General features: G+C 36.3%; 1 protein-coding gene across 1 annotated transcript in view; it reads left to right on the top strand.

Annotated features, from left to right (window-relative positions):
* The window catches only part of ARAP2 (ArfGAP with RhoGAP domain, ankyrin repeat and PH domain 2), a 187,313-nt gene that overhangs the window by 31,963 nt on the left and 132,933 nt on the right, over positions 1–22,417 (top strand). Inside the window, 2 exon segments of the mRNA XM_047719085.1 lie at positions 12,067–12,136; positions 18,300–18,420. Of these exon segments, the coding sequence (XP_047575041.1) occupies positions 12,067–12,136; positions 18,300–18,420 (191 nt within the window).

The following is a 22,417-nucleotide window of genomic DNA, read 5'->3' as shown; positions in this document are numbered from 1 at the left end:
AACAGGTCAAGCAGATGAAAAACTTAATAAATGGTACCTGTTTAACAGAAAAACAAAACAAAACAAAAAAACAAAACAGAACTCACTGGGTTTTGAGGATAAAAAAGCAAGTCTTTTTCCGTCCCTTTTCCTGACTATAACTGATAAGTTGAAAGTCCTCACCCAATGTGAGTGGATGCAAATATGAAAGACTGGATAGAATTTATTCCAGCATTTCCTGAGTATGTAACTCAGAGGAAGCATTGTGCAGGCTGCTGTGACGAGAGGCGAGCAGGCTGCTGTGACGAGAGGCGAGCATCCCTTCTAGGAGGTGCACATGGTGAAATACGCAAACATATCTGCAACAAAGGAACCTTTTTGACATTTTTAACTTTCTATTTTCTAAAGTTAATGTGTGTGTTCAGTATAATGCACCATGAATTTTGTAAACATTGCAATGGATCTCAAGGAATTCATATTTTACTTGAGAATATGTTTTGTGACCGTATTTCTTGTTCAGCGGAATTCCTCTTTAACAAATCACTAACTTTTTCCCCATGGAGAGGCATTGTGTGGTAATCTGAGCCTAGAACAGCAGAAGCTGAGCATGTGAGGCTAACTCAGCCATTTGGATATAGAATGTGCTTAAGAATTTGTGGAGTAATACAAATATATGCAAGATATGTGTGTTCCTTGTCTTTTTGTGTCTTCCATTTCGGGCAGAAAAACGGAAGCAAAAAAAAAAAAAAAATACCGAGTCTAGTAATTGGTGCAGAAAAGTCCTCGAGAGTATAGAATTGTGAAGTTACAAAGGGGCTGAGAAAACATTTCTTCAAAGATCTTCTGGAGAGGGGAATTAGCAATTCAGTTGACCTTTGGAAATGGATAAGATTTTAACTAGCATTTTTAGAAGAAATACTTTTCTCGCTAGAGGGAGTGAAAGGGCACTGACATAGGTGATACCTAGAGGTACTGAAGTCTATGAGATGGATAGCAGGGGTTGGTTGGGTTATTTTCTTGGAGATGCAAGATTGAGTTCTAGAACCAGGAGGGAGAAACTACCAGTGGATTGTATGTTCAGGCTGAACAGAGAACTAAGGAAAATGAACAAGTCAGTGGTCAAATACCAAGAAAAGATCAAATCCCAGATAGAAGTTAAGAGTCGGATCACCCGGAAGCCAATAGTCCATGAGCTGGTGGGAGATCAGAGCTTAGACTGTTGGTGCCTCTGTCAGTGACTGATTTTCTGGCTCATACCCAGCATCTCCAAGGCTGCTTTCATGAAGCAGTTCCTCACCCTGGTACACAAGTGTGTGAGCTCCTCCAGTCCTGGGAATGCTGACCTCTGGTTGGCCTTTATGTGAAAAGCAAATGTAGTGGAAAGTTGACAAGTCTCTCTATCTGACCAGGTTGTTATGTACCAATCACCACGTTGAACTTCAAGGTGAAGCTTAAATCTTTGATAAAAAGTATCTTGCTGTGCCAAGCAAATAAAAAGCTTCAATATTTTATTTGTAGTTTGAGGAAACAGTTTCTGAGTTTTAGTGTTTATCAAATAACACGACTAATTTCTTTCAGTCTGTTTGGTGGCCAAGAAATAAATGTGAATGTGTTGGAATCAAACTGAAATTAGAGTCGTAAGCCATCTGTTGGTCATTGGCGGTGTATCCTAGAACCTTCATTTACATAAAAGTATAGGGTCAAGATTTCCTCTGTGGGATCCATTGGAAAATTAGGTAACATTGCGCCTGATACTTAATTGGGTCTTAGTAAAGTACAGTTACCTTTCTTTTCAGAAGAGCATCACTTTATTTTAGGTGACCTTTGGTAATGTGAAGTTCTAGTCAGTTCTTACCTTGGAAAATATAAAGTAAAGGGAGCATGTGTTCACATTAAACTTTTTAAATTAAGGTTTTGGTGATTGAAAAAGCATATGGTTTAAAGTGTCAGAAAGTTGGACATGGTTTGTTAAAACAAAACAAAGCACAACACATAGCAGCTTTCCTTCCCTTCCACTTCATCACAAAAGACAGCTGGTTTCAATTCTTTTAGTAGTTTCTTTGGTTTTTACTTTGTATATCTTAATAATATTAAAAAAATTTTTTTTTATAATTTTTTTTTTTCTCAGGTAGGCTCCATGCCCAGTGTGGGGCTTGAACTCATAACCCTGAGATTGAGTCACATGCTCCACAGACTTGGCCAACCAGGCACTCCATCTTAATAATATTTTTATACTATTTTTTCCCCTCACTTTCCAGTTTTAGGGATTATCTACTGAAGTACTACCAAGGAATATAATGTTTATCCATTTTTATCACGGCCCCCACCCCTCTTTCTGGCATAAACACGGCTCCTATGTATCATCCTTCTCATATAGTTGTATAAAATAGTAGCTAGATTCTATCTGTATTTAATTTTATAGCCTCATGACTGGACATGCTGCTCGTATGTGAGCTCTGTGACATAGGATTAATTTTTCTTTCATCTGTGCTCTTCAGTTTTCCATGAGATTTATAATTTTTGATTTTTTTAAATTTGTTTTTTTATGTACTTCTCATTCATGGATCCCAAAATTCTTGCTAAACTAAGGACTTTAAAACCGTGAAGTAACCAAAATACTTAACAATTTCATCATCAGACAGCCTCCTAAGGAAACTTTAGTTTGGGCTGGTGGTTCACCAGATCTGCTGCACCATGAACCAGTGAGCTTTCTGTGGTCCTTTTCATTATTGGCGTGGGGAATCTCTATGCTGAGTGTTTTTTCCTTTCCTCAATCTTGTGTCATTGCCTGCCTACCAACACACCCACCCATGCTTCCTAGAGCTTCCTCAGAAATGGTGAATTGGAGGGACAGTTTTTTGAGGCTTTGTATATTTGAAAGTGTTACTTTCTTCCTAAGCATGCTTATTGATAATTTATCATGGTTCCAAAATCTTGATGAGAAAGAATACACCCTTCAGATCATCAATCCCCAGTCTTCTAGATCTCTGGTATTATAGAACTGGTATTGAGAAATCCGATTCTCAAGCTTTTATATGTGGCCTGGTTGTTTTAGTTCTGGGAGATTGTCTTGCTTTATTTCTTTGTTAACTATTCTATTTTTTCTTTCTAAACTTCTTGGTAGTTTGGTGTTGGACCTCCCACACGGAAAGGTTGATAAAAATGTAGCTTTTTCCATTTTCCATTTCTGGGAAGTTTCTTCAATTGTACTTTCTAACCCACTTTTGTTTTTTGTTATCCTACAATTAATATAGAAAGCACCTTCTTCTGACTGTTCTTTTTATAGCTTATTGTTATTGTCCCATGAACGCAATATTTTCTGTTATGTTTCTGAAGATCTTAATATATTTTTGAAGCTTTCTTTTCCTGTAGAATCTGTTTCTTTCAGTTTAATTTCTTTTGGGGCGGTGCAAAAGAAATAAAAACTTTTTTGGGGGGGTCATTCCCCATCTTTTACCTTAGAGGTGTTTTCCTCAAATATTTTATTAATCTTAGGCTATTTATTTTTAAAGTGAAATCTTACAAAGCTGATTGGAACAGGTTCTGATGAGTCCCATTATTTATTTCTTATAAGATGTTCTTGCTGGACTTTACTTAGTATGTTTCCTTGTTGAGTCCTCATGCTACAATCTTTTAAGTGAATCTCTTTGAGGGTGATAGGACTGGTAAAACAGCTTTTGGGGAGCTTAGTAGGGGAAGTGGACTTTGAATATAAATATGTATGTCACATACTTTTGATTTTTCTGTTTTGAATACTGCCCCTTACCTCAGTTATATCTGAGCGTCCCAGCCCAGAGACTCTCCCCTGTTTGATTTTCTGCCGTGAATGAAACTCCCCTCTGCTATTGAGCAAGAAGTGGGGCATGTTTCCAGCACCCTGAAGAGAGGGAGGATTCTGGGATGGAGCAGTGAGGGGCACAGGTTTATCTCTTAAACTGCCTTTCAACAAATCTTCTTATTTTTGGCACCCCCTCTCCTTAGTCATTTCCAGAGTTACTTGATTGCTTCCATCTCCTGAGACTTTGTGAGATTTTGTGGGTAAATTGGTTTTCCTCTCATTTTGATCTGTTGCAGGCTTAGCAGTCAGCTCTCGGAAACTTCCTAAGTCGGGCTCCCATCCTTCCTTCTGCTTTCTTGGTTTCGAATATTGTTCTTATTGTCTACTTCTCTGGTTATTGTTGGTTTGTAGGTACTTATTTATTTTTGTTTTTTTTAATCCTTTGACGCTTTGGGAGTAGAGGTAAATGCAAGCTTTTAACTGATCATCCTAACTGGGAGCTGGTTTCCTGTGTGTGTATGTGTGCGTGTGTTTACAGAATATGACTGCATAAAGTAAAGAGGTGGGAATCATCTAACGTGCTTTTCATATACCTTGTCATGTAAGCTGTTGGTGGATATTATAAAATTGAGAATGACATTTTAAAAAGAATGTTTTATTATTGACTTCTGAAAGTTTTTTTTAACTTGGAATTTTACATTAAAATAACATTTTTTTCATTGAAAGAGGTATAGCAGAGGTAGAGGCTGGGATTTCAGAGAATTTTGGTTTGTTTTTGTTTTTTTGGCCCCAATTCATTTTGGTTCACCTATTCTTGGAAATTGTCATTTTGATATGCTTAAAACTAAGGAAATGCATTTTAGAATAGAGAGGTGCTGGCATTTTACACTTGGTGCTAGCCAAAATGCTGAGAAGCGATAGTACTGGCATGTTATACAAATATTATAATAATTTCTTGCATGTACTTATAAGACACTTCATATCTAATACTGCATCATTTAAAAGCCTCATACTTAAAAGAGTAGGTAAAATAATTACTTAGCTAAATAAAAAATGAGTAATTAGATAAAAATCTGTATTTTTGGGGATGCCTGGGTGGCTCAGTTGGTTAAGTGGCTGCCTTCGGCTCAGGTCACGGTCCCAGCGTCCTGGGATCGAGTCTCATATCGGGTTCCTTGCTGGGCAGGGAACCTGCTTCTCCCTCTGTCTCTGCCTGCCTCTCTGCCTACTTGTGATCTCTCTCTCTCTGACAAATAAATAAATAAAATCTTTAAAAAAAAATCTGTATTTTTGGAAATTGTGGTAGTTCTAAAATAGTGAGGCTAGAGTAGCCAAAAAGATACAACATGCATATAATTCTTCAGGATTATGTAAACAAGGCAGAGGAATCTGGAACACCATGTTGATACCCTTTTCATTAGATACCGTTTAGAATAATTGAGAAGTATGTTTGTGATGATTTAAGTTACCAGATTAATAAAAGCCATAAACGTGACTTAGTGCCTTTGAGGTTCATTTCAGTTGCATCATATTTAATGATGGTTTGGTAGCCTCTGCCACCCTATGTTACTCATTGCTTACTAAACTTGTTTAATTTGGGGACTTTTTTTTGAACTAAAATATTAAATCTTTTTAAAGCAAACAAAAAAATCACCCGAAACCGTGTTGACATTTAAGAATGAAATTAAAACAGGAGTACCTTTGTATGCATACTTCATAAATAAAGAATTATTTAATTCTAATTGTTTGTATATACATTGTTGTTAAAAAAAGAATTTTTAAGATACACAGTTTGAGACAACAAAAACTGATATCAGGTGGTAAAGCTGTATTTATGATAGCAGTTGAAACTTTACATCAGCTGCCCTACCAAAGCTCAGGGGAAGAGTTTATAGAAATTCGTTCCATAATGTGGCATGAGCTTTATGAATTATTCTAAAAAAGCTTCTTAAAGAAATGTTTCCCTTCAGAACCCTAAAAACAAAATATATCGGGGGCACCTGAGTGGCTCAGTGGGTTAAGCCTCTGCTTTTGGCTCAGGTCATGATCTCAGGGTCCTGGCATGGAGCCTCGCATAGGGCTCTCTGCTCAGCAGGGAGCCTGCTTCTCCCTGAGCCTGCCTCTCTGCCTATTTATTCTCTGTGTCTCTCTGTGTCAAATAAATAAATAAAATCTTTAAAACAAAACACAAAAAAACAACAAAATAGGATAAGATTTAGGCTAATATGTTTCATGTCTCCTCCACCTTTTTTCTGAAGGAATTCTGACGCACTTTGCAAAATTGAACTCACCTATAAAATGAGTAGAGGTCAAATGTTATCACTGCCTAAAGGGATGTCCAGGATGCCTTGCTACAGAATGTTCTAGTCTGTTTTGCATCGTAATTAAGAGCACAGACTTTGGGGCTGGATTACCTGGATCTGACTCCCAGATATGCTTATTCACTAGTCGTGTGACAAATTATGTAACCTGCCAGTGTCTCTGTGCCTTCATCTATAAAATGGGAATAATAATATTCCCTCATATGTCTGCTTGGAGGATTAAACGAATTAATATTTGTGTATGCCTTGCTACAGTGTCTAGAATAAAGCATGATATACTGTTTGCTCTTTTTATTATGAGGTGTATTATGCCAAATACATTCTTAGTTGAGGCTTTATCATCTCTTTTCTTTGTAATAATTCATTATTATTTCAGATCTAATTTCAGTGCTATGATAGTAGAAACACAACCGAGGATGGCACTGTATTTCATATCCTGTCTTTATTTTATTAGCATTTTCTAAGCAAATTAAGCTATTAAGTGAAATTTAAGGGAAAAGCATAACTTAACCTCAGAGTGAATGTGTAAAATACTTTTGGAACCACTAATTGTGGGTAGTAGATTAATTTTGTATAATTCCAGTGGAATTAGTTGCCTGATATCTAATAGCCTTTTATAAATACGTGAAATATATGACCCTTGCACAAAAAAGATAGTTCTTAAAAGTTTAGTATTCGTCAGTATCTATTTTTTTTCATCAATATCTATTTTAAAATCATACATTGACATTTAGAAACACCTTCTCAGATTCTCCCTTTTATTATTTCATTTAAATTTTAATTGATTGGTAGTCTTTACCAACATTAAATCTGAGTTTCCATTTGCTGGAAAGGAGAATAATGTGAGCAGGGATATAAATGTAAGTTCTTATCTTTAATTACAAGTTGTTAGAATTCAGTATTGAACTTACATGCAGAAAAACAGTTAATTGAATATTGACATATTTAATGAGCAAAATAGATTAAACAATATTTATATAAATTGAGTTTTGGAAACATTTTGTATTGATTAATTTGTATTTTTAAATAGGAACGTGTAAAATGCATATATTTTTTAAAAAGTGTATTTTAAAAGTGCTTAAACATAAAACGTATTTTTTAAATTCTGTAGGTATTACTGATGAATTTTCCAAGCTTTTGGTAGGCTCTAATTTTTCTGTAATAACAAGGTATTTTACAAAGCTTTTGTCATATTAAAAAATCTTTGGTATTTGAAAAACAAAAAAATGAAGGGTAAAATGTTTTAGTGGTGTTTCTCTCTATATAAATAATGCAAATTTGAGTAAGCATTTTTCAGTGAAAGATATGTTCTTTTGTTCATTAAATATTTATTAAGCACATTTTATTGCTAGGAACTGTGGCAGACGCTGGTTTTATATTGATAAACAAAACAGAGCCAGTTTCTCCACTCAGGTATCTCAATATCTAGCATGGGAGATGGGTGAAGCAAAACATACATAAATACAAAATCTGTTAGGCGTCATTAAGCAAAGAAATGGAGCAATAGACCAAGGGGATCTGTAGGATCTGTATGGTGGTAAGGATGGCTACTTGGGAATGCTTTTAAGCTGCGGTTTCAAGGATAAGGAGCCAGCCCTGTCCAGAGCAGACAGGGAGCATTCCAACCAGAGAAAATCACATCTGAGAAGGCCTGGGGGCAAGAAGGAGTCTAGAGATAGGAAGCAGTACCGCTGGAGGATGGTGTCCACAGAGTGAGTCCCCACGGATGTGATGGCTGGCTGGCTGGATGAATGACAGCAGAAGGAGGGGGTTAATCATAGGATTGCACAGTAGCTCTCTCCAACTGCAAAATGCTGTTTCCTCAGCTGCTACACTGTGTGCCCTCTCCTTCCATTTCACTCCTGGCTGGGATTTGTCCTCCATAGATTATTAGAGAGATTTAATAGTCCTTAAGAATATTGAGCTAAAATGGCTAAACACATCTAATAGTTATCTGGTAGTTGTGAAAATTAAGTGGTTGGGAGAATATCTCTGAAACTGAGTGTCACAGAAACTGAGGTGGGTGGGACTTTGCTCGGAGAGCCTCAGACCCCAAACCCTCCATCTAGTTGGTGATGGAATTCTGAGAGAGCTTTTTGAGTCCAGGGTGGTTGCAATTAATAATTTAAGTAAAACATTAAAGTAGGCTTTATACAACTTTTCTCTCACTCCATGCTTTGGCAGGTTTTGAAACTTCAAATTTAGAGTTTTCAGAAGTTTTCCTGTCTTCTACCAACCTTTTTTTTTTTTCTTTTTTCTTTTAAGATACTGATTATCTGAGTGCTAGTCATTGAGGTTTATTTGTCATCTGGCTAAAAGAACTGCATGCATGTCATTAATTCAACCAATTATTTTTTTAGTGCCGTACATGTCTCTGTGTTAGTTGGAGATTGTGTAGTGAAGGATGAAATACTCTCGGAGTTTGTCTTTATAAAGCATAGGGTATGGGAGACAGACATTGAGCAAGTAAACAAATACAAATACACACACACACACACATGCACACATGCGCACACACACAGATTGTGTTAGGTATTAGGAGGAAAATGTGTGTTTTGACAGAAAATAACTTTGACAGTGCTTTGGATTGGTTCCTAAGGGAAGGAATATTTGTGTAGGTAGTGTAGGTAGAACTCTGAAAGAGAACGACTTGTTAGCAAAGGGTATAGAGGGGTAATGGTAATCATCTCCCTACAGATGGAAGATTACATCAACTATTGAGCTCTAGCTTACCACCATTTGCAAAGTAAGGTGGGTAGGGCCCAAATAAAATCTTGATTTACGGAGTTATTGCTGACATTGTGTGGGAAGATGTGTATTTACCTGCCCTCAGGTATGACAGAGATCAACAGGAATTGAGTGTGGAGTGATTAATTTGTTCAATGTATAATTACTGTGTGTTTAATACTTCTTTACCTTTTAATGTTTTTAACGCAAGGAATTTAAAGAATCCTTGAGTTTTGAAAGCTAGATGTCTAACTATTGCATGTTCCAGTATTAAGAAAACTCAGACCACAAGAAGTTAAAAAGAAGCAGAAAGATGATAGAAAACTGAGGAGTTAGGCTTAGGATTTCAAGGTCTTTATTGTTACTTCATAATTAATTCAAATGCATATATGTGGACATGTCTGTCCTTATTAGAGTCTGTACTGATGAACTTTGAAACTTTTATCTGTTTGATCAGGTGTGCTCTAATTTTATGTGAAGCCGAATAGATCAGTGTGGGAGGCTTGCTGTATTTCACTTGAGGGATACATGTTTGGTGCTCAGAAAATAGCTGGGAAGACAAGGTCTCCACACTTCCAGATGTTCTTTCTTCCATCTTTAAATCTTAGGAAAATTGCAGAATGTTAAACTAATCCCTTATCCTAAACATGTTAGCAAACTGCAAATGGAAAAGGTAGACATAGTTTTTATTTACATATTTGCCTGGAAATAAAATTGTTTAAACAAATTTAGTTTTCATATATCATTTATGTTAGAAGCTAAATATATATTGTGTCAGGTACAGAAAGTCACGTAGAGAATAGGATTGTCTGACAGCAGGGAAGGGTTCTGAGACAAAGCAAAAAATAAGCCCAAGTGGGAACTGGTTCTTCACTTTTCCCTTATATGGTCAGAAAAAGTTTCTCTTTTAAACTTAAATAGGAAACATGTGATTACATTATTTTGCTTTGTTTCTCATTATTTTTCCATGATCATCTTAAACTGCATTTGATTTTCATCTGATTCTTTTTGAAAATATTAATATTTCAATGCATTTTGGGTGATTGTAAAGGATTCTCCATATAGGGCTTTTTTCAGCTCAATTGATAATAATCAAGTAATTTATCTCTTCAAATCCAATTAACAAAGCTTTGTTATTTTCGCAAAATATTATTCATGCTCCAAAGCAAAAGTTAAGGTAAAATAAGATAAATGCTGTAAGCTTAGTGAAAGATGAAAGCTTATATTATTTTTTTAATGTTTTTTTAAACATTATGTATTTTTACATAAACTCTAATCTCAGTCTGGGACTTGAACTCGTGGCCCTGAGATCAAAATTTGCCTGCTCTACCAATTGAACTAGTCAGCTAGTCCTATATTATCTTTAGTAAGGGATTATTTTTGCTGGGGGAAATGGATGCAGTGCTAGTGTTTCTCACCACACTTTGTTTTGCACTAACCCTTATAAACATGGATATTAATACTGTTAATAATATCATTGTTTTATTTATTTTTATATTTGAATATAGTTGACATACATTGTTACATTAGTTCTAGAATATAGCTACCATGTGTCACCTAACAACACTATTAAAGTATTATTGGCTATATTCCCTGGGATGTGTCTTTGTTTCCATAACCTGTTCATTCCATAACTGGAGATTTGTATCTCTCATTCCCCTTTACCCATTTTACCTGTCCTCCTAACCCTTTCCCCTCTGACAACCATTAGTCCTGTTTATTTATAGGTTTGATTTGGCTTTTTGTTTTATTCATTTGTTTTGTTTTTTAGATTCCACATGTATGAATTTATAAGATATTTGTCTTTCTCATCCTGACTCGTTTCACTTAGCATATATTTTTTTGGTCCATCCATGTTGTCACAAATGGCAAGATCACTTCCTTTTTTTATGGCTGCATGATACTCTGTTGTATGTGTTATGTGTATATGGACACACAAACACCACATTTTTAGCCATTCATCTAATGGATGAATTTTTGGGTTGCTTCCATAACTTGGCTATCGTAAATAAGCTGCAGTAAACATTAGGTGCATTTATCTTTTCAAAGTCCTGTTTGTGTGTGTGTGTGTGTGTGTGTGTGTGTGTGTGTGTTTATTGTTTGTTTTAGTAAATAGTAGTGGACTTGTTAGATCATAGGGTATTTCTATTTTCAGTTTTTTGAGGAGCCTCTATACTGTTTTGCCCACAGTCTGTATCAATTTACATTTCCACCAATGAGGAATTGGTGTGTGAGGGTTCCTTTTTCTCCATATCCTTCTTAACACTTTATTTCTTATCATTTTTATTTTAGCCATTCTGACAGATGTAATATGATATCTCTTTACAGTTTTCACTTGCATTTCCCTGGTGATTAGTGATGTTGAGCATCTTTCCTTATGTTTGTTGGCCATCTGTGTGTGTTGTTTGGAAAAATGTCTATTAAACCTAAATAGGTTTAGGTCCTCTACCCGTTTTTTAATTGAATTGCTTGTTTTTTTTGTTTTTGTTTTGTTTTTTTTTTATGTTGAGTTGTGTAAGTTGTTTATATATTTTAAATAATAAGCCCTTATCAGATACATCATTTGCAGATATCCTCTCTCATTCAGTAGGTTGCCTTTTTGTTTTGTTGATGGTTTCTCTCACTGTGCAAAAGCTTTTTATTTTGATGTAGTCTTAATTCTTTATTTTTTTATATTGTTTCCCTTGCCCTAGGAGATATATCTAGAAAACTGCTTCTACAGCTGATGTTAGAGAAATTACTGCCTGTATTCTCTTCTAGAACTTTTATAGTTTCAGATCTCATATTTAGGTATTTAATCCATTTTGAGTTTCTTTCTGTGGATGGTGTTAGAAAGTGGCCCAGTTTCATTCTTTTGCATGTAGCTGTCCAGTTTTTTCCAACACCATTTGTTGAAGAGACTGTCTTCTTCCCATTGGATATTCTTGCTTTCTTTGTGGTAGATGAATTGACCACATTAATGTGGGTTTATTTCTGGGTTCTCTGTTTTATTCCATTGATCTATATGTCTATTTTTGTGCCAGCATCAACAGTATCATTGTTTTAAATACTTATGTTAGCTGATTAGAAAGTATCATTTTTTTCCCTACATGCCATTGCCAAAACCTACATTGTCATAGCCTATTTTTTTAAACTGTTTAACAACGAATAGGAATGTACTCAACCCAGTTACATTACAAATATATTTAAAATTGAAGTTCATGATATTTTTTTCAAGTTCATGATTCTTGAATGTAAAATAAAAGTTTCATATTTTTTCAGGAAACGCATGTTTCAGAAGAGATGGGTGAAATTTGATGGCCTTAGCATCTCTTATTATAATAACGAGAAGGTAAGTACACTTGATAGTTCTCAAAGATTTTCTTACATTTCCAAGGTATACTTCAGTAAACTAAGCAAACAATTTGCTTTTTAAGAACAGGAGTTGGATTACCAACATGAAAAGAGTTTGCACACAATACAAACACTGTGTGCAGTAAAAAAACTCTTTTTAGTTTGCAAACACTGTGTTCATAGTTCAACTTCTCTTCATACATAAAATTTGGATTTAAAAAATTATACATCCAACAGTTATTTATGGAGTGTCTTCTATAAACTACAGGAATTGTTATGAGTGATGTAAGGATGAATAAGGAATTATCTTTCTCCTAGAGAACACTAAGGAGTATTTACGAAAGGATACTACAGTTAGGCGCACAAGGTGAGGTTACTTTATACTGTGGAAGGGTATGGAAGAACCAAAGAAGGCTTCTTGCGTGTTATTTCATTTGCCATGGTTCTTGAAAAAAGAAGAATGTTTGCACATAGGGTAGAGAGAATAGGTTGTGGTAATGTAGAGAACCATGAGATGTCCAGATGGGAAGTCAGTTTTCTGACTGGAAAATGGGATATATGAAGGAAACTTGAGGAGAAGAAGCTGAGAAGTTCTTTGGAGTTAGAGCTCATGGAACATCTTGATGAGAAAGTGGTCACAATTTTGTCTTCAGGCAAGTGAGTCTTAACAAAATGATACTATTTTGATCATGTCTTCATTAGGTGTGAGATTTTCTTTATTCTTAGGAGATGTAGGCTAGAATATTTGAAGTGTCCTATCTGCAAACGTTTTTCAGATGTTACATACCTATATATTTACATTTATAAATATATTTGCACACACACATAGGTAAAATAAAAACTGAAGATGTTAACACTTGTCAGATCTGGGTGGAAGATAGATGGATGTCCCTAGTCGTAATCTTTCAACTTCTCTGTTGTTGACAATTTCCTTAATGAAAAGTTGGAACTAATAAATATATCATATTTTTAGTTCATTAAAATCAGGCATTCTTACAGTCTTAAATATATACATTCTCTTACCAGACTCACTTAACATTTAAGCACATTTTCTTATTTATAGCTTATAATCTAACATTATTTTCTCATTATTTGGAGAATACCACTTCCTATTGTGATATCTGTGGCTTGAATAGAAAGTCCCTTTCATATATTGATTCTTCAGTGCTACCGGGCAGAAGAGTGTATGCTTTTAGATAGAAAGTAACATTCATTTACGTGCGACAATACTAAGAACAATAGAAAGTTTAGAGAAGTATTAATTATTTGGTTTCAATTTGCAGTGATCTAGATAAAACATCAAATAAGTTTAAACACACCTCCTTGGGATTTGCAGGATGGTGGAATGAATATTTTTTTTAAAAGCTGGTTTTCTGCCTTGGCTACTGATTTTAGTTTGCTTGTGCATTGACTGTTGAGAGTTTTTATGCCAGCGGTGGGTACAATGTGGTCTCTGTATCTGCTGGAATCTGACCCCTAGTTTTTTTTTTTTCAGTAGCTGTGCCCTTCTCTGGTTTGATTGAAATAAGGGGGAGTACTATTCAAGAGTGAGACTTCCGTGCCATGAGGCTCTGTTGGTGGTGGCATTATACCCCTTGGGGAGAGAGAATTTCTGGTATCTGTGTCCAACTGGACCCATTCTGTTTGTCCTGTAAAAGGTCTTCTCAGCTGTGGTGAGATGAGTGCCTGCCACATTTGTAGGTGTTGATGCAATAAAAATTATGCAGCCTTGGTTTGAAATTGTGATAAAAAGTTCATGTTAAAATGAATGGCTACCAATTCTTTAGCTTAACAACTTTTTAAAAAATTCGAATTATTGTTTTCTGGGACATTTTGTCCCTTTACTATCCAGATGGTTGGTTTCATCTTGGCAAAAAATGAAAACATTGGGATGAGTGTTTCCTAAAAAGAGAGTTTCTGTTGTGACCCACCTTGCTCGAGGGTAGATTGAAGGGCTGGGAAGAGGGCATTTCAGGGCCAGTGTGTGGAAGGCAGGGGTGTGGCCATAGCCACTGCCTCAGGTGAGAGTGCAGTGTCAGTGGTCATGTGTGCAGAGTCATCACGCCTTTTGGTGTTTAAAGGTGCATGTGAGGAGCATGTGGCTGGGCAGAGCTCTGTACTTCCCTAGTTTTCTCTCACTTTCCTCAGCACTGCTCTATTCTGTCTCTGCAAGAACTTTTTCATTGTATTACTGAAAATGGCGCCATCCCGCTGGCCTCGATATCCTGTCACCTGCCAAGAAATCTCACTCACCCTCATTCTCACTCAGCTGTGGGCACAATTGCCCTGTGGTCATTTCATTGTCTGAAAGTGGTAGTAGATAAATGATGAACTTGGCCTAGATATCTGTGTGTTTCAGAGTATAGGGATGCTTTAAAATTTCTGTCCTAAAGGAAAATTGTATACTCTGAAAGACACAATCACTCTGAGTCTGTTGTCTTTTTCTTCCCCTCTATCTTGTCTTTATCATGTGTTGTTTGAAGAGAAACACCAAGTCAACTCTACAGTGTTAAAACTTATGAGATTTCTTGGGAGCTTGTAATAGGTTATGAATGAGCCATTTGAGAAACTGTAACTTCCAGAGGTTAATATGACATGATAGCTTGTTAAGTACATTTTGATCACTCCTGGGGAATTTATTTATTTTTCTGTTACTTTTCTGGAGTATTTACCTGCTAAATAGGATCTTATTATTATAGGCACGTGGGTGGTTACAGTTTTGTAAGGAATTGTTTTTTAATCTCTTTAAGCAGATCTGGAAGAGGGAAAATCTCCTTTTTAAAATTCCAGTTTCCTACAGTGCTGCTTGATTTTTCTATACTGAAAAATATATTCATGGTAACATTTTTACTCCACAAATGGTTAATTATTTTACTAGAGATCTATTTTTTATAAGCTCTTATAGTTCTTAGGCAAACTGAGATTTGAGAATGGATCATCTAAGAGATGTAGCATAAATGTGGACATTCTAGATTTTTCAGTCTGATCTCAGCCACTTAGACTAACAGCTAGAGGGGCTCTTGTACTGTCCCCAAAGGTACTATGCTCTTTCCTATATCTGAGCTTTCCTGACACTAGGGAGACATTTTCCCCTATTTCTTATTCCTGGAGCTCTTAGTGGTCTAGTAGTGCCTCGCATTGCCATCATACCCCACTGCATTTAGTGGCTTTCCTTTAAGCCAGTCAGTCTTGTATTTCTTTGCATGACCTTTTGCAGTGGTATCTGGGTACACACTGTGGGGAGCGTGAACATGTCTTTTTCTTGTATTTTCATCTCCTGTTTTTCTTTTCCATCTGAACCTTCAGAGCCATTGCCATCCATCAAAATTCTGTGCAAACTTGAAGATCCATTTTTTTATCCCCTCTACAAATCTTTTATTTTTTTCTAGCTATGACATTTGAACAATCATATGCAAGAAAGGTTAGAAGGAAGAGATGCTGAAAGTAGAGCGGCAAATCAGGGGAGTGTGCAGTAAATTTGGCATTAGTTATCTGGGTGTAGGCTGTGTATGCCAGTGTAAGTTTTAAAAAATGAATTTAGAAAACATATCAGAAATGAGCTGTCAGAGCTTGATTTGATTGTGATTGATTGGACATAGAATTCATTCACTGAGAAAATACTTCTGCAATTCCGTTTATGTGAAAGGTCTGAGGAAAATAGATGTATGGCCCACTGTCTATTTGGGGAGAATGTCTTAATCAAATGACCACACAGTAAATATTAAAAAAAAAAATCACTGTTTAAGTTATAGTTAGTAACTATAGTTACTATAGTTATATATATATATATATATAGTTACTAACTATAACTTAAACAGTGATTTTTTTTTTTATATATAAAGGAAAAATACAGATTGTTATTAACTTAAGTTAAGGTTATCTGCCTAGTGAGGATGGGGGGCCTATGAGAAGAGGCTGGTTGGAAAACTTTTCTTCTGAAGCATATACTGAAATGTGAAGGATGGAGAGGCAGGAACCATGTGAAGCTGGATGAGGACAACATTCCTTGAAGAACAGAGTAAGCAAAGGCACTAGATTGGGAAGAAATACGGTGTGTTAATGGAATCTCAAAGAAGGCTCATGTGACTGGAGAGAATCAGAGAGTGCCAGGGAAGAAGTGGACACTATCACTGTAGGGAGAGTCCCAAGTTATATGGGTACAAATGAGCCACACAAATGAAAGACCATGTAAGACTGACTTAGTAATATTTTAATGAACAGATATAGAGGGCATGTTTTCAGGAGATAATTTAAAGTTTGAGGGGCTTATGGGATAGTTTCATGACTTGAAATAGGATGATGGAGTTGACCAAAATGGATAAGGAAGGAAGAAGGGACAGATTTTAGAATTTTCCTCATAAACTTGGCTGTTGAAGTAGTAGGAGGGGATTTTCTTAGAGAAGATAAAAGAAAACAAAAAGTGGAAAACGAGAAGTTACCTTGAAGTTACTTACTTCTTGACATCCTTCTTTTTCTATGAGGTTGCCCACTCATCTTCAATTACAGTTCAAATATTGTATTCCATCTTGGTTGTCTGAGAAGATGTGGGAAAGCGTCTGTGGCATTGATAGTTAAAATGGTGTCGAAGAATGTGTAGGATTTTGATGCATACATATAGTCAGGGATAAAAGATTGAAGCAGAGGCATTAGAAGAGAAGAAACTGTCAAAGAGCTAAGAGGTAATGCCATGATAGCATAGTATATCTTCTCAGTGGGCCTAGGATGACCTCCCAATAGAACACCGTGCTGCTGACAGTGACTACCCCTTACCTATCTGATATGCATGGCAGGAGTTTACCAGTAGGAGGAATATGACCTTAGCACTTGTTCTCTGTGTGGAATGGTTTAATACATTTTTTTTAACCTAGCCATTTCCTTCACATATTTGGGATCTGCTAAAAAATGAAGGTTCCATGAGTCATTCTTTGGAAGGAAATGGTAGAAAAAACCCCACAAAGATGTGTCCAGACTCTTCTGATATTTAAGACCTTCCATATATGCCCTTGATGTATGTTTCCAGCTTTACCTCTTTGACTCTGCCCTGTGGCTGCTCTTATTTCTATACTTATGCCTCTATTATTAAAGCTTTCCAGCCAGGATGGCCTCCCAACCCGTTATCTGTGTGGTTGAACTTAAGCTTTCTTTAGGTCAGGCTCTAATGTCTTCATGTCTGTGAAAATATCTGACCTCTTTTAAACAGAATTCGGGAGTTTCCATCTTTGTACTCATATGTTCCATGGCTCAGACTCTATTTTAAATTTTTCTCTCACTACATTGGCTGGTTTTTCATTTTGAGGCTCTTTGAATATATAAATACTATTTGAATTTTCTTTCCAACACAAGGTCCAGTAAATATTTCACCCTTAGTAAATAGCGGGCATTGTCAGGTGGTTCTTACGCCAAAGGGTTTTGGTGGATCCAGAAAAACAAAGACTGAAAAAGCTACCAAAAGTCTTCAGAATGACCTTCCTGAGCAAAAGGGTAAAATGCAGATGCCGGTTGCAAACAGCCAAAATTGTATTAGGTATTTGCCAGTTGCAAACTGCCAAATCCTTTTTTTAAAAAATCCTTTTGTCTTTTTCATTAATTTTTCATTGGGGAATTAAAGGTAAACTGAGGCAGTTGTGATATTAAGATAATTATTAGAATCATTGGGTAATATGTTTAATTGCTATAATGCAACAGGCTGGTTTTGAGATGTGTTCTTGTTGTTCACATATGTAGTAGCAGTCGTTTTGAAGTAGTTTAGTTACAGTACCCATTATGGCCAGCAGATGCCTGCAGACACCATCAAATCATTTTGACCAGCTTGTTTTTAAGAAACGTACTGTTGGTTTTGGGAACTATATATTGCTGGTCTAGTACAACTGTTTGTATTTGATTCTTTGCCTTTTAATTTTAAATTCCAGAAAAGGAGAAAATTGAAAAGACATTTCACATGGAAGGGCCATTTAGTATTTTCCTTTCTGGGGTGTTAAGTCATGTCTGAGGAGGTATACTATTTGTATGTTATTTAAAAAATTTAGATTAAAATTATGAAAGAGAAGCACAATGTGCTTGTAAATATTTATAGTATTTGTACCATTCTTTTTCTTGATAAGGTCACAAGAATTTCATTTTAATCTGTCTTGTTCGTGTATCTTTTTCTCTAACCAATACAGGAAAAGTATTCAAAAGGAATCATTCCTCTTTCTGCTATATCTACGGTACGGGTTCAAGGAGACAACAAATTTGAAGTTGTTACAACACAAAGAACTTTTGTTTTTAGAGTAGAAAAAGAAGGTAAGGTTATTTCTCTATCCCTGTAAAAACACTCATAGACATTAATTTCTGACCAATCAGAAGATTGGTAAGCTAGTGAAGCTACACACGTCAAGAAACCTTAGAATATGTTACTTTTAAGTAATTTACGCTTGATATTATCCTGAATGCCATAAACGAGCCGACAGGTCATTTGTTGGCTCATTATTCCTGCATGTAGCAAATACTTAGAATCTACTACGTGCCAAGAATTCTTCTAAATTCTGGATATATAGCAGTGAAAAGTAAGACAAAAATCTCTGCTCCTGTGGAGTCCACCTTTTAGCTGTTGTTTGACAAAGCAGTTATTTAATACGCAAACACAGTTTTTCTCACAATGAAAGTGTTGGTTTTAGGGAAGTTTACTCATGCCAGGTTCAACTGAACACATAGGACCAGTAATCATTCTAGTACAAATTTCAGAGGATCTTTTTTTTGTACTTTCTCAATTCTTTTTACCTTCATCCTCTGCTATAGGACACTTGATGGTGAAATTTAGATGGCATGTGGTTTATGGGTAGGGACTAAACCTTTAGATCTTTTCTGACTTTTGGAGAGGGTAGGGAGGGAGAACCAGGAGAGCTAAGAGCTCTCTGTTGTATACTTTGATTGACTGTCAACATGTTATTACGCTATCTCTCACTTTTAAATGATACAGATAAGGCCATCATCATTAATTAAAGAATTATAATTTTAATTTATTTTAAAGCTTCTATTTTAGTATAGATGATAACTCAATTTTGGAAATACTTCTTGGTCCTTAATTATTTGAATAATGGTGACCTGGAGAACTTACTAAATTCTTGATATATGCAGTGATCATCTGTGCTTCATTATTAACAATAGCCTTTTTTTTTTTTGAAAGATTTTGTTTATTTGTTTATTTGACAGAGAAAGAGAAAGAGAGACAGTGAGAGAGAGAACACCAAGCAGGGGGAGTGGGAGAGGGAGAAGCAGGCTTCCCACAGAGCAGGAAGCTCAACGTGGGGCTTGATCCCATGACCCTGGGATCATGACCTGAGCTGAAGGCAGATGCTTAACAACTGAGCCATCTGGGCACCCCTCATTATTCACAATAGTCTTATGAGGGATGTAGGTGTTACAGTTATCTCATTTTATAAAAATAAAAAATAATATTCCATTTTACACAGAACCCATTTTACCCTTTTATAAACTACAACAGCATTAGATATGATGGGGCAATATTTGTCTTTTTTATGCTGCTAGATTCCTAGGCCATATACCAGTATGTGACACACAGAAAACTTTCAATAAATCCTGTATGTTCCTAGAAAGCTTTTCATTATTCTTGGCATAATCAGTAAATGTGTGAGTCCAGCTGCTGTTCACACTGGGACAGCATTTTTCAAACTGTGAATCACTATCCATTAATGAAATCAATGTAGTGGTTTCTGAGGATACTAAAATAAATCTCCCCCCAAAACAGAAAAAAAAACAAACATGAAATAGAATAAGAAATATCAGTGTGCATCACTTCTAATTAAGTATTGTGAGACATACCTGTGTGAATATTGCACATATATAGTGGAAAAAGTGTTTCTTACTTGACTGCTATTTAATCGTTGAGACCTATAGCCTAGTCAGGGTTGGCAAACCATGGCCTATTGCCTAAATCTGGCTGTTGCTTGTTTTTGTAAACAAGGTCTTCTTCCATCACTGTCTCCGTCATTCATTTGCATATTGTCTGTGGCTCCTTTTATGCCTCAGTGGCAGCATTGAGAAGTTGCAGCTGCATGGCTGGGAAGGCCCAAGATACTCTCCTCTTGACTGGGTATCGTGACAATATTTCCTTACACTTTGGTTTCCTCTGCCCAGAAGGTGACTGCCTCTCTCTTTGAGGTGCTTATCCCTTTCCCCTTGGCTTCTCAAAATGAATTTCACGTATGCCACATAGCTTGCATTTTGGTAGACATACTAAATAAAGCTTCCCACCTGTGTGAAAATCTGTTTAGCCATAATTATGTACTGTATATAAAAGTTAGACACATTTGAGTAGAATATATCAACCCACGTGTTTAAAAATTACATGCTCTGATACATAGTTCATATATAGTTCATAGTTCATGTATCACGTAATTGTGATATAAACAGCATAAGAATTTCATTAAAACTTTGGTATAAATTAGTTTTTAAATAGGTATTAGGTCTTTAAGTTTTAAAATATGAAAATACTAAAAAAAAAAAAAGGAAGGCACTGCTTCGGTAAAAATGGAGACCATCCACATGGAATTACTGAGTAAGGTGGTTTCATTGAAAATGATTTTTACTGTGAAGTGTGTAAACCTGGTGATTCACAGACCTGTACCCCTGCGGATAAAAATATATGTTTATAAAAAATAAAATTAATAAAAAAAAAATGATTTTTAGGGCACATGGCTGGCTCATTCGGGTAAGCACCTGTCTTCACCTCAGGTTGAGTCCTGCATCGGGTTCCCTGCTCCACGGGGAGTCTGCTTCTTCTTCTGCCTCCCTTTCTCTTTCTCTCTCTCATGAATGAATAAGTAAAATCTCAAAAAAAAAAGTCATTTTAATGTCATAACTAATGTTTTCAGAGATGGGTAAATGTAGAGGGGTGTGTGTGTGTGTAAATAGTATACATGTGTCTATGTATTTAGTATGGAACCTTCAACAAGATAGTAAGTATGTTTTATTGTTTTTTCCTCCTTCCATGTATACAGATGGTTGACTATTTTTTACTTTGGGGGAACTGAGAAATCAACCATAGTGGCTTATGAAATATTTGACTTAATTTTTAAGCCAAATGAAACTTTTCTTCTGTCTAATCAAGAAGCAAGACAAAAGTTTAGAACACAAAGGGGAAATGGTTTGACATCCTAGCAGAAATGAATTCTCCATTTTTGGTGAGGTTTCTGAATGGCCTGTCCTCTGAAGCCAGTAGCACTGTTTCCAACTGCTGCCTTGCCCACCGGCACTGCTAAGACAGGATTATACTTTGACATTTTTTTCCCACAAATTTTCAAAGCCTTCAATTCCCCCAGTGCTTCCCATTGAAGTATTGTTGTGCTTTTAGTTGAAAGTGAATTATGTTGAAATAATTATATTTTAAAAATACTCTCTCAAATGAAAAATTTGGTGGGATTCCTTTATCCTGAAGCAGAACCACTGGAGTTGGTCAGAGGGTCCTAACCGCTAATGATCTCTCCAGTCTATTCCCCTGGCAGAGGCGGTCATACATGCAGATGCCTGACTTCAAAAAGCAGGTGATGTTTTGAGTTGGCAGTTTTTGTTGTTGTTGTTGTTGTTTTTTAAGATTTTATTTATTTGACAGAGCACAAATAGGCAGAGCAGCGGCAGGGAGAGGGAGAAGCAGACTCCCCGCCGAACAGGAAACCTGATGTGGGGCTCAGTCCCAGGACCGTGGATCATGACCTGAGCTGAAGGCAGACGGTCAACTGACTGAGACACCCAGGCACCCCTCATTTGGCAGATCTTATAGTGAGAAAAGGGCTTAAGAATTCTGAGTGGTCAATTGTGTTCCTGGGCCATTTTCTATGCTGGGTTTCAGCTGGGGTCTTGTGTTCCTGTCCATCTCAGGTGGTTCTAGATCTCTGGTAGGCAAGCAGGCATTTTTTCCTCTCAACTCTGCTTCCAGACAGCATTTTACAGCCCTCCAGTGGCAGCTGTGGGACCGCAAAGCTTTGTTTCTTTTAAAGAACACTTGGATAAGAAACATAAATTTCCCTTACTTATTTTGGGTAAGCAGACTTACCTGTCTTGAAATATTCAATGTTGCTGTTTTTGTTTTGTTTTGAGAGAGAAAAAGAGAACACAGTTGGGAGAAGTGAGAGGGGGAGAGACTCTCAAGTGGACTCTGTGCTGAGCATGGAGCCTGACACAGGGCTCGATCTCATGACCCCGAGACCTGAGTCAAAATCAAGAGTTAGATGCTTAACTGACCGAGCTACCCAGGTGCCCTGAAGTATTCAGTATTTCTAGA

Source organism: Lutra lutra, chromosome 2 (assembly GCF_902655055.1).
Source record: "Lutra lutra chromosome 2, mLutLut1.2, whole genome shotgun sequence".
Classification (NCBI taxonomy): Eukaryota; Metazoa; Chordata; class Mammalia; order Carnivora; family Mustelidae; genus Lutra; species Lutra lutra.
The sequence above is the reverse complement of the archived record's forward strand: the minus strand, read 5'-3'. Positions and strand labels throughout refer to the sequence as shown.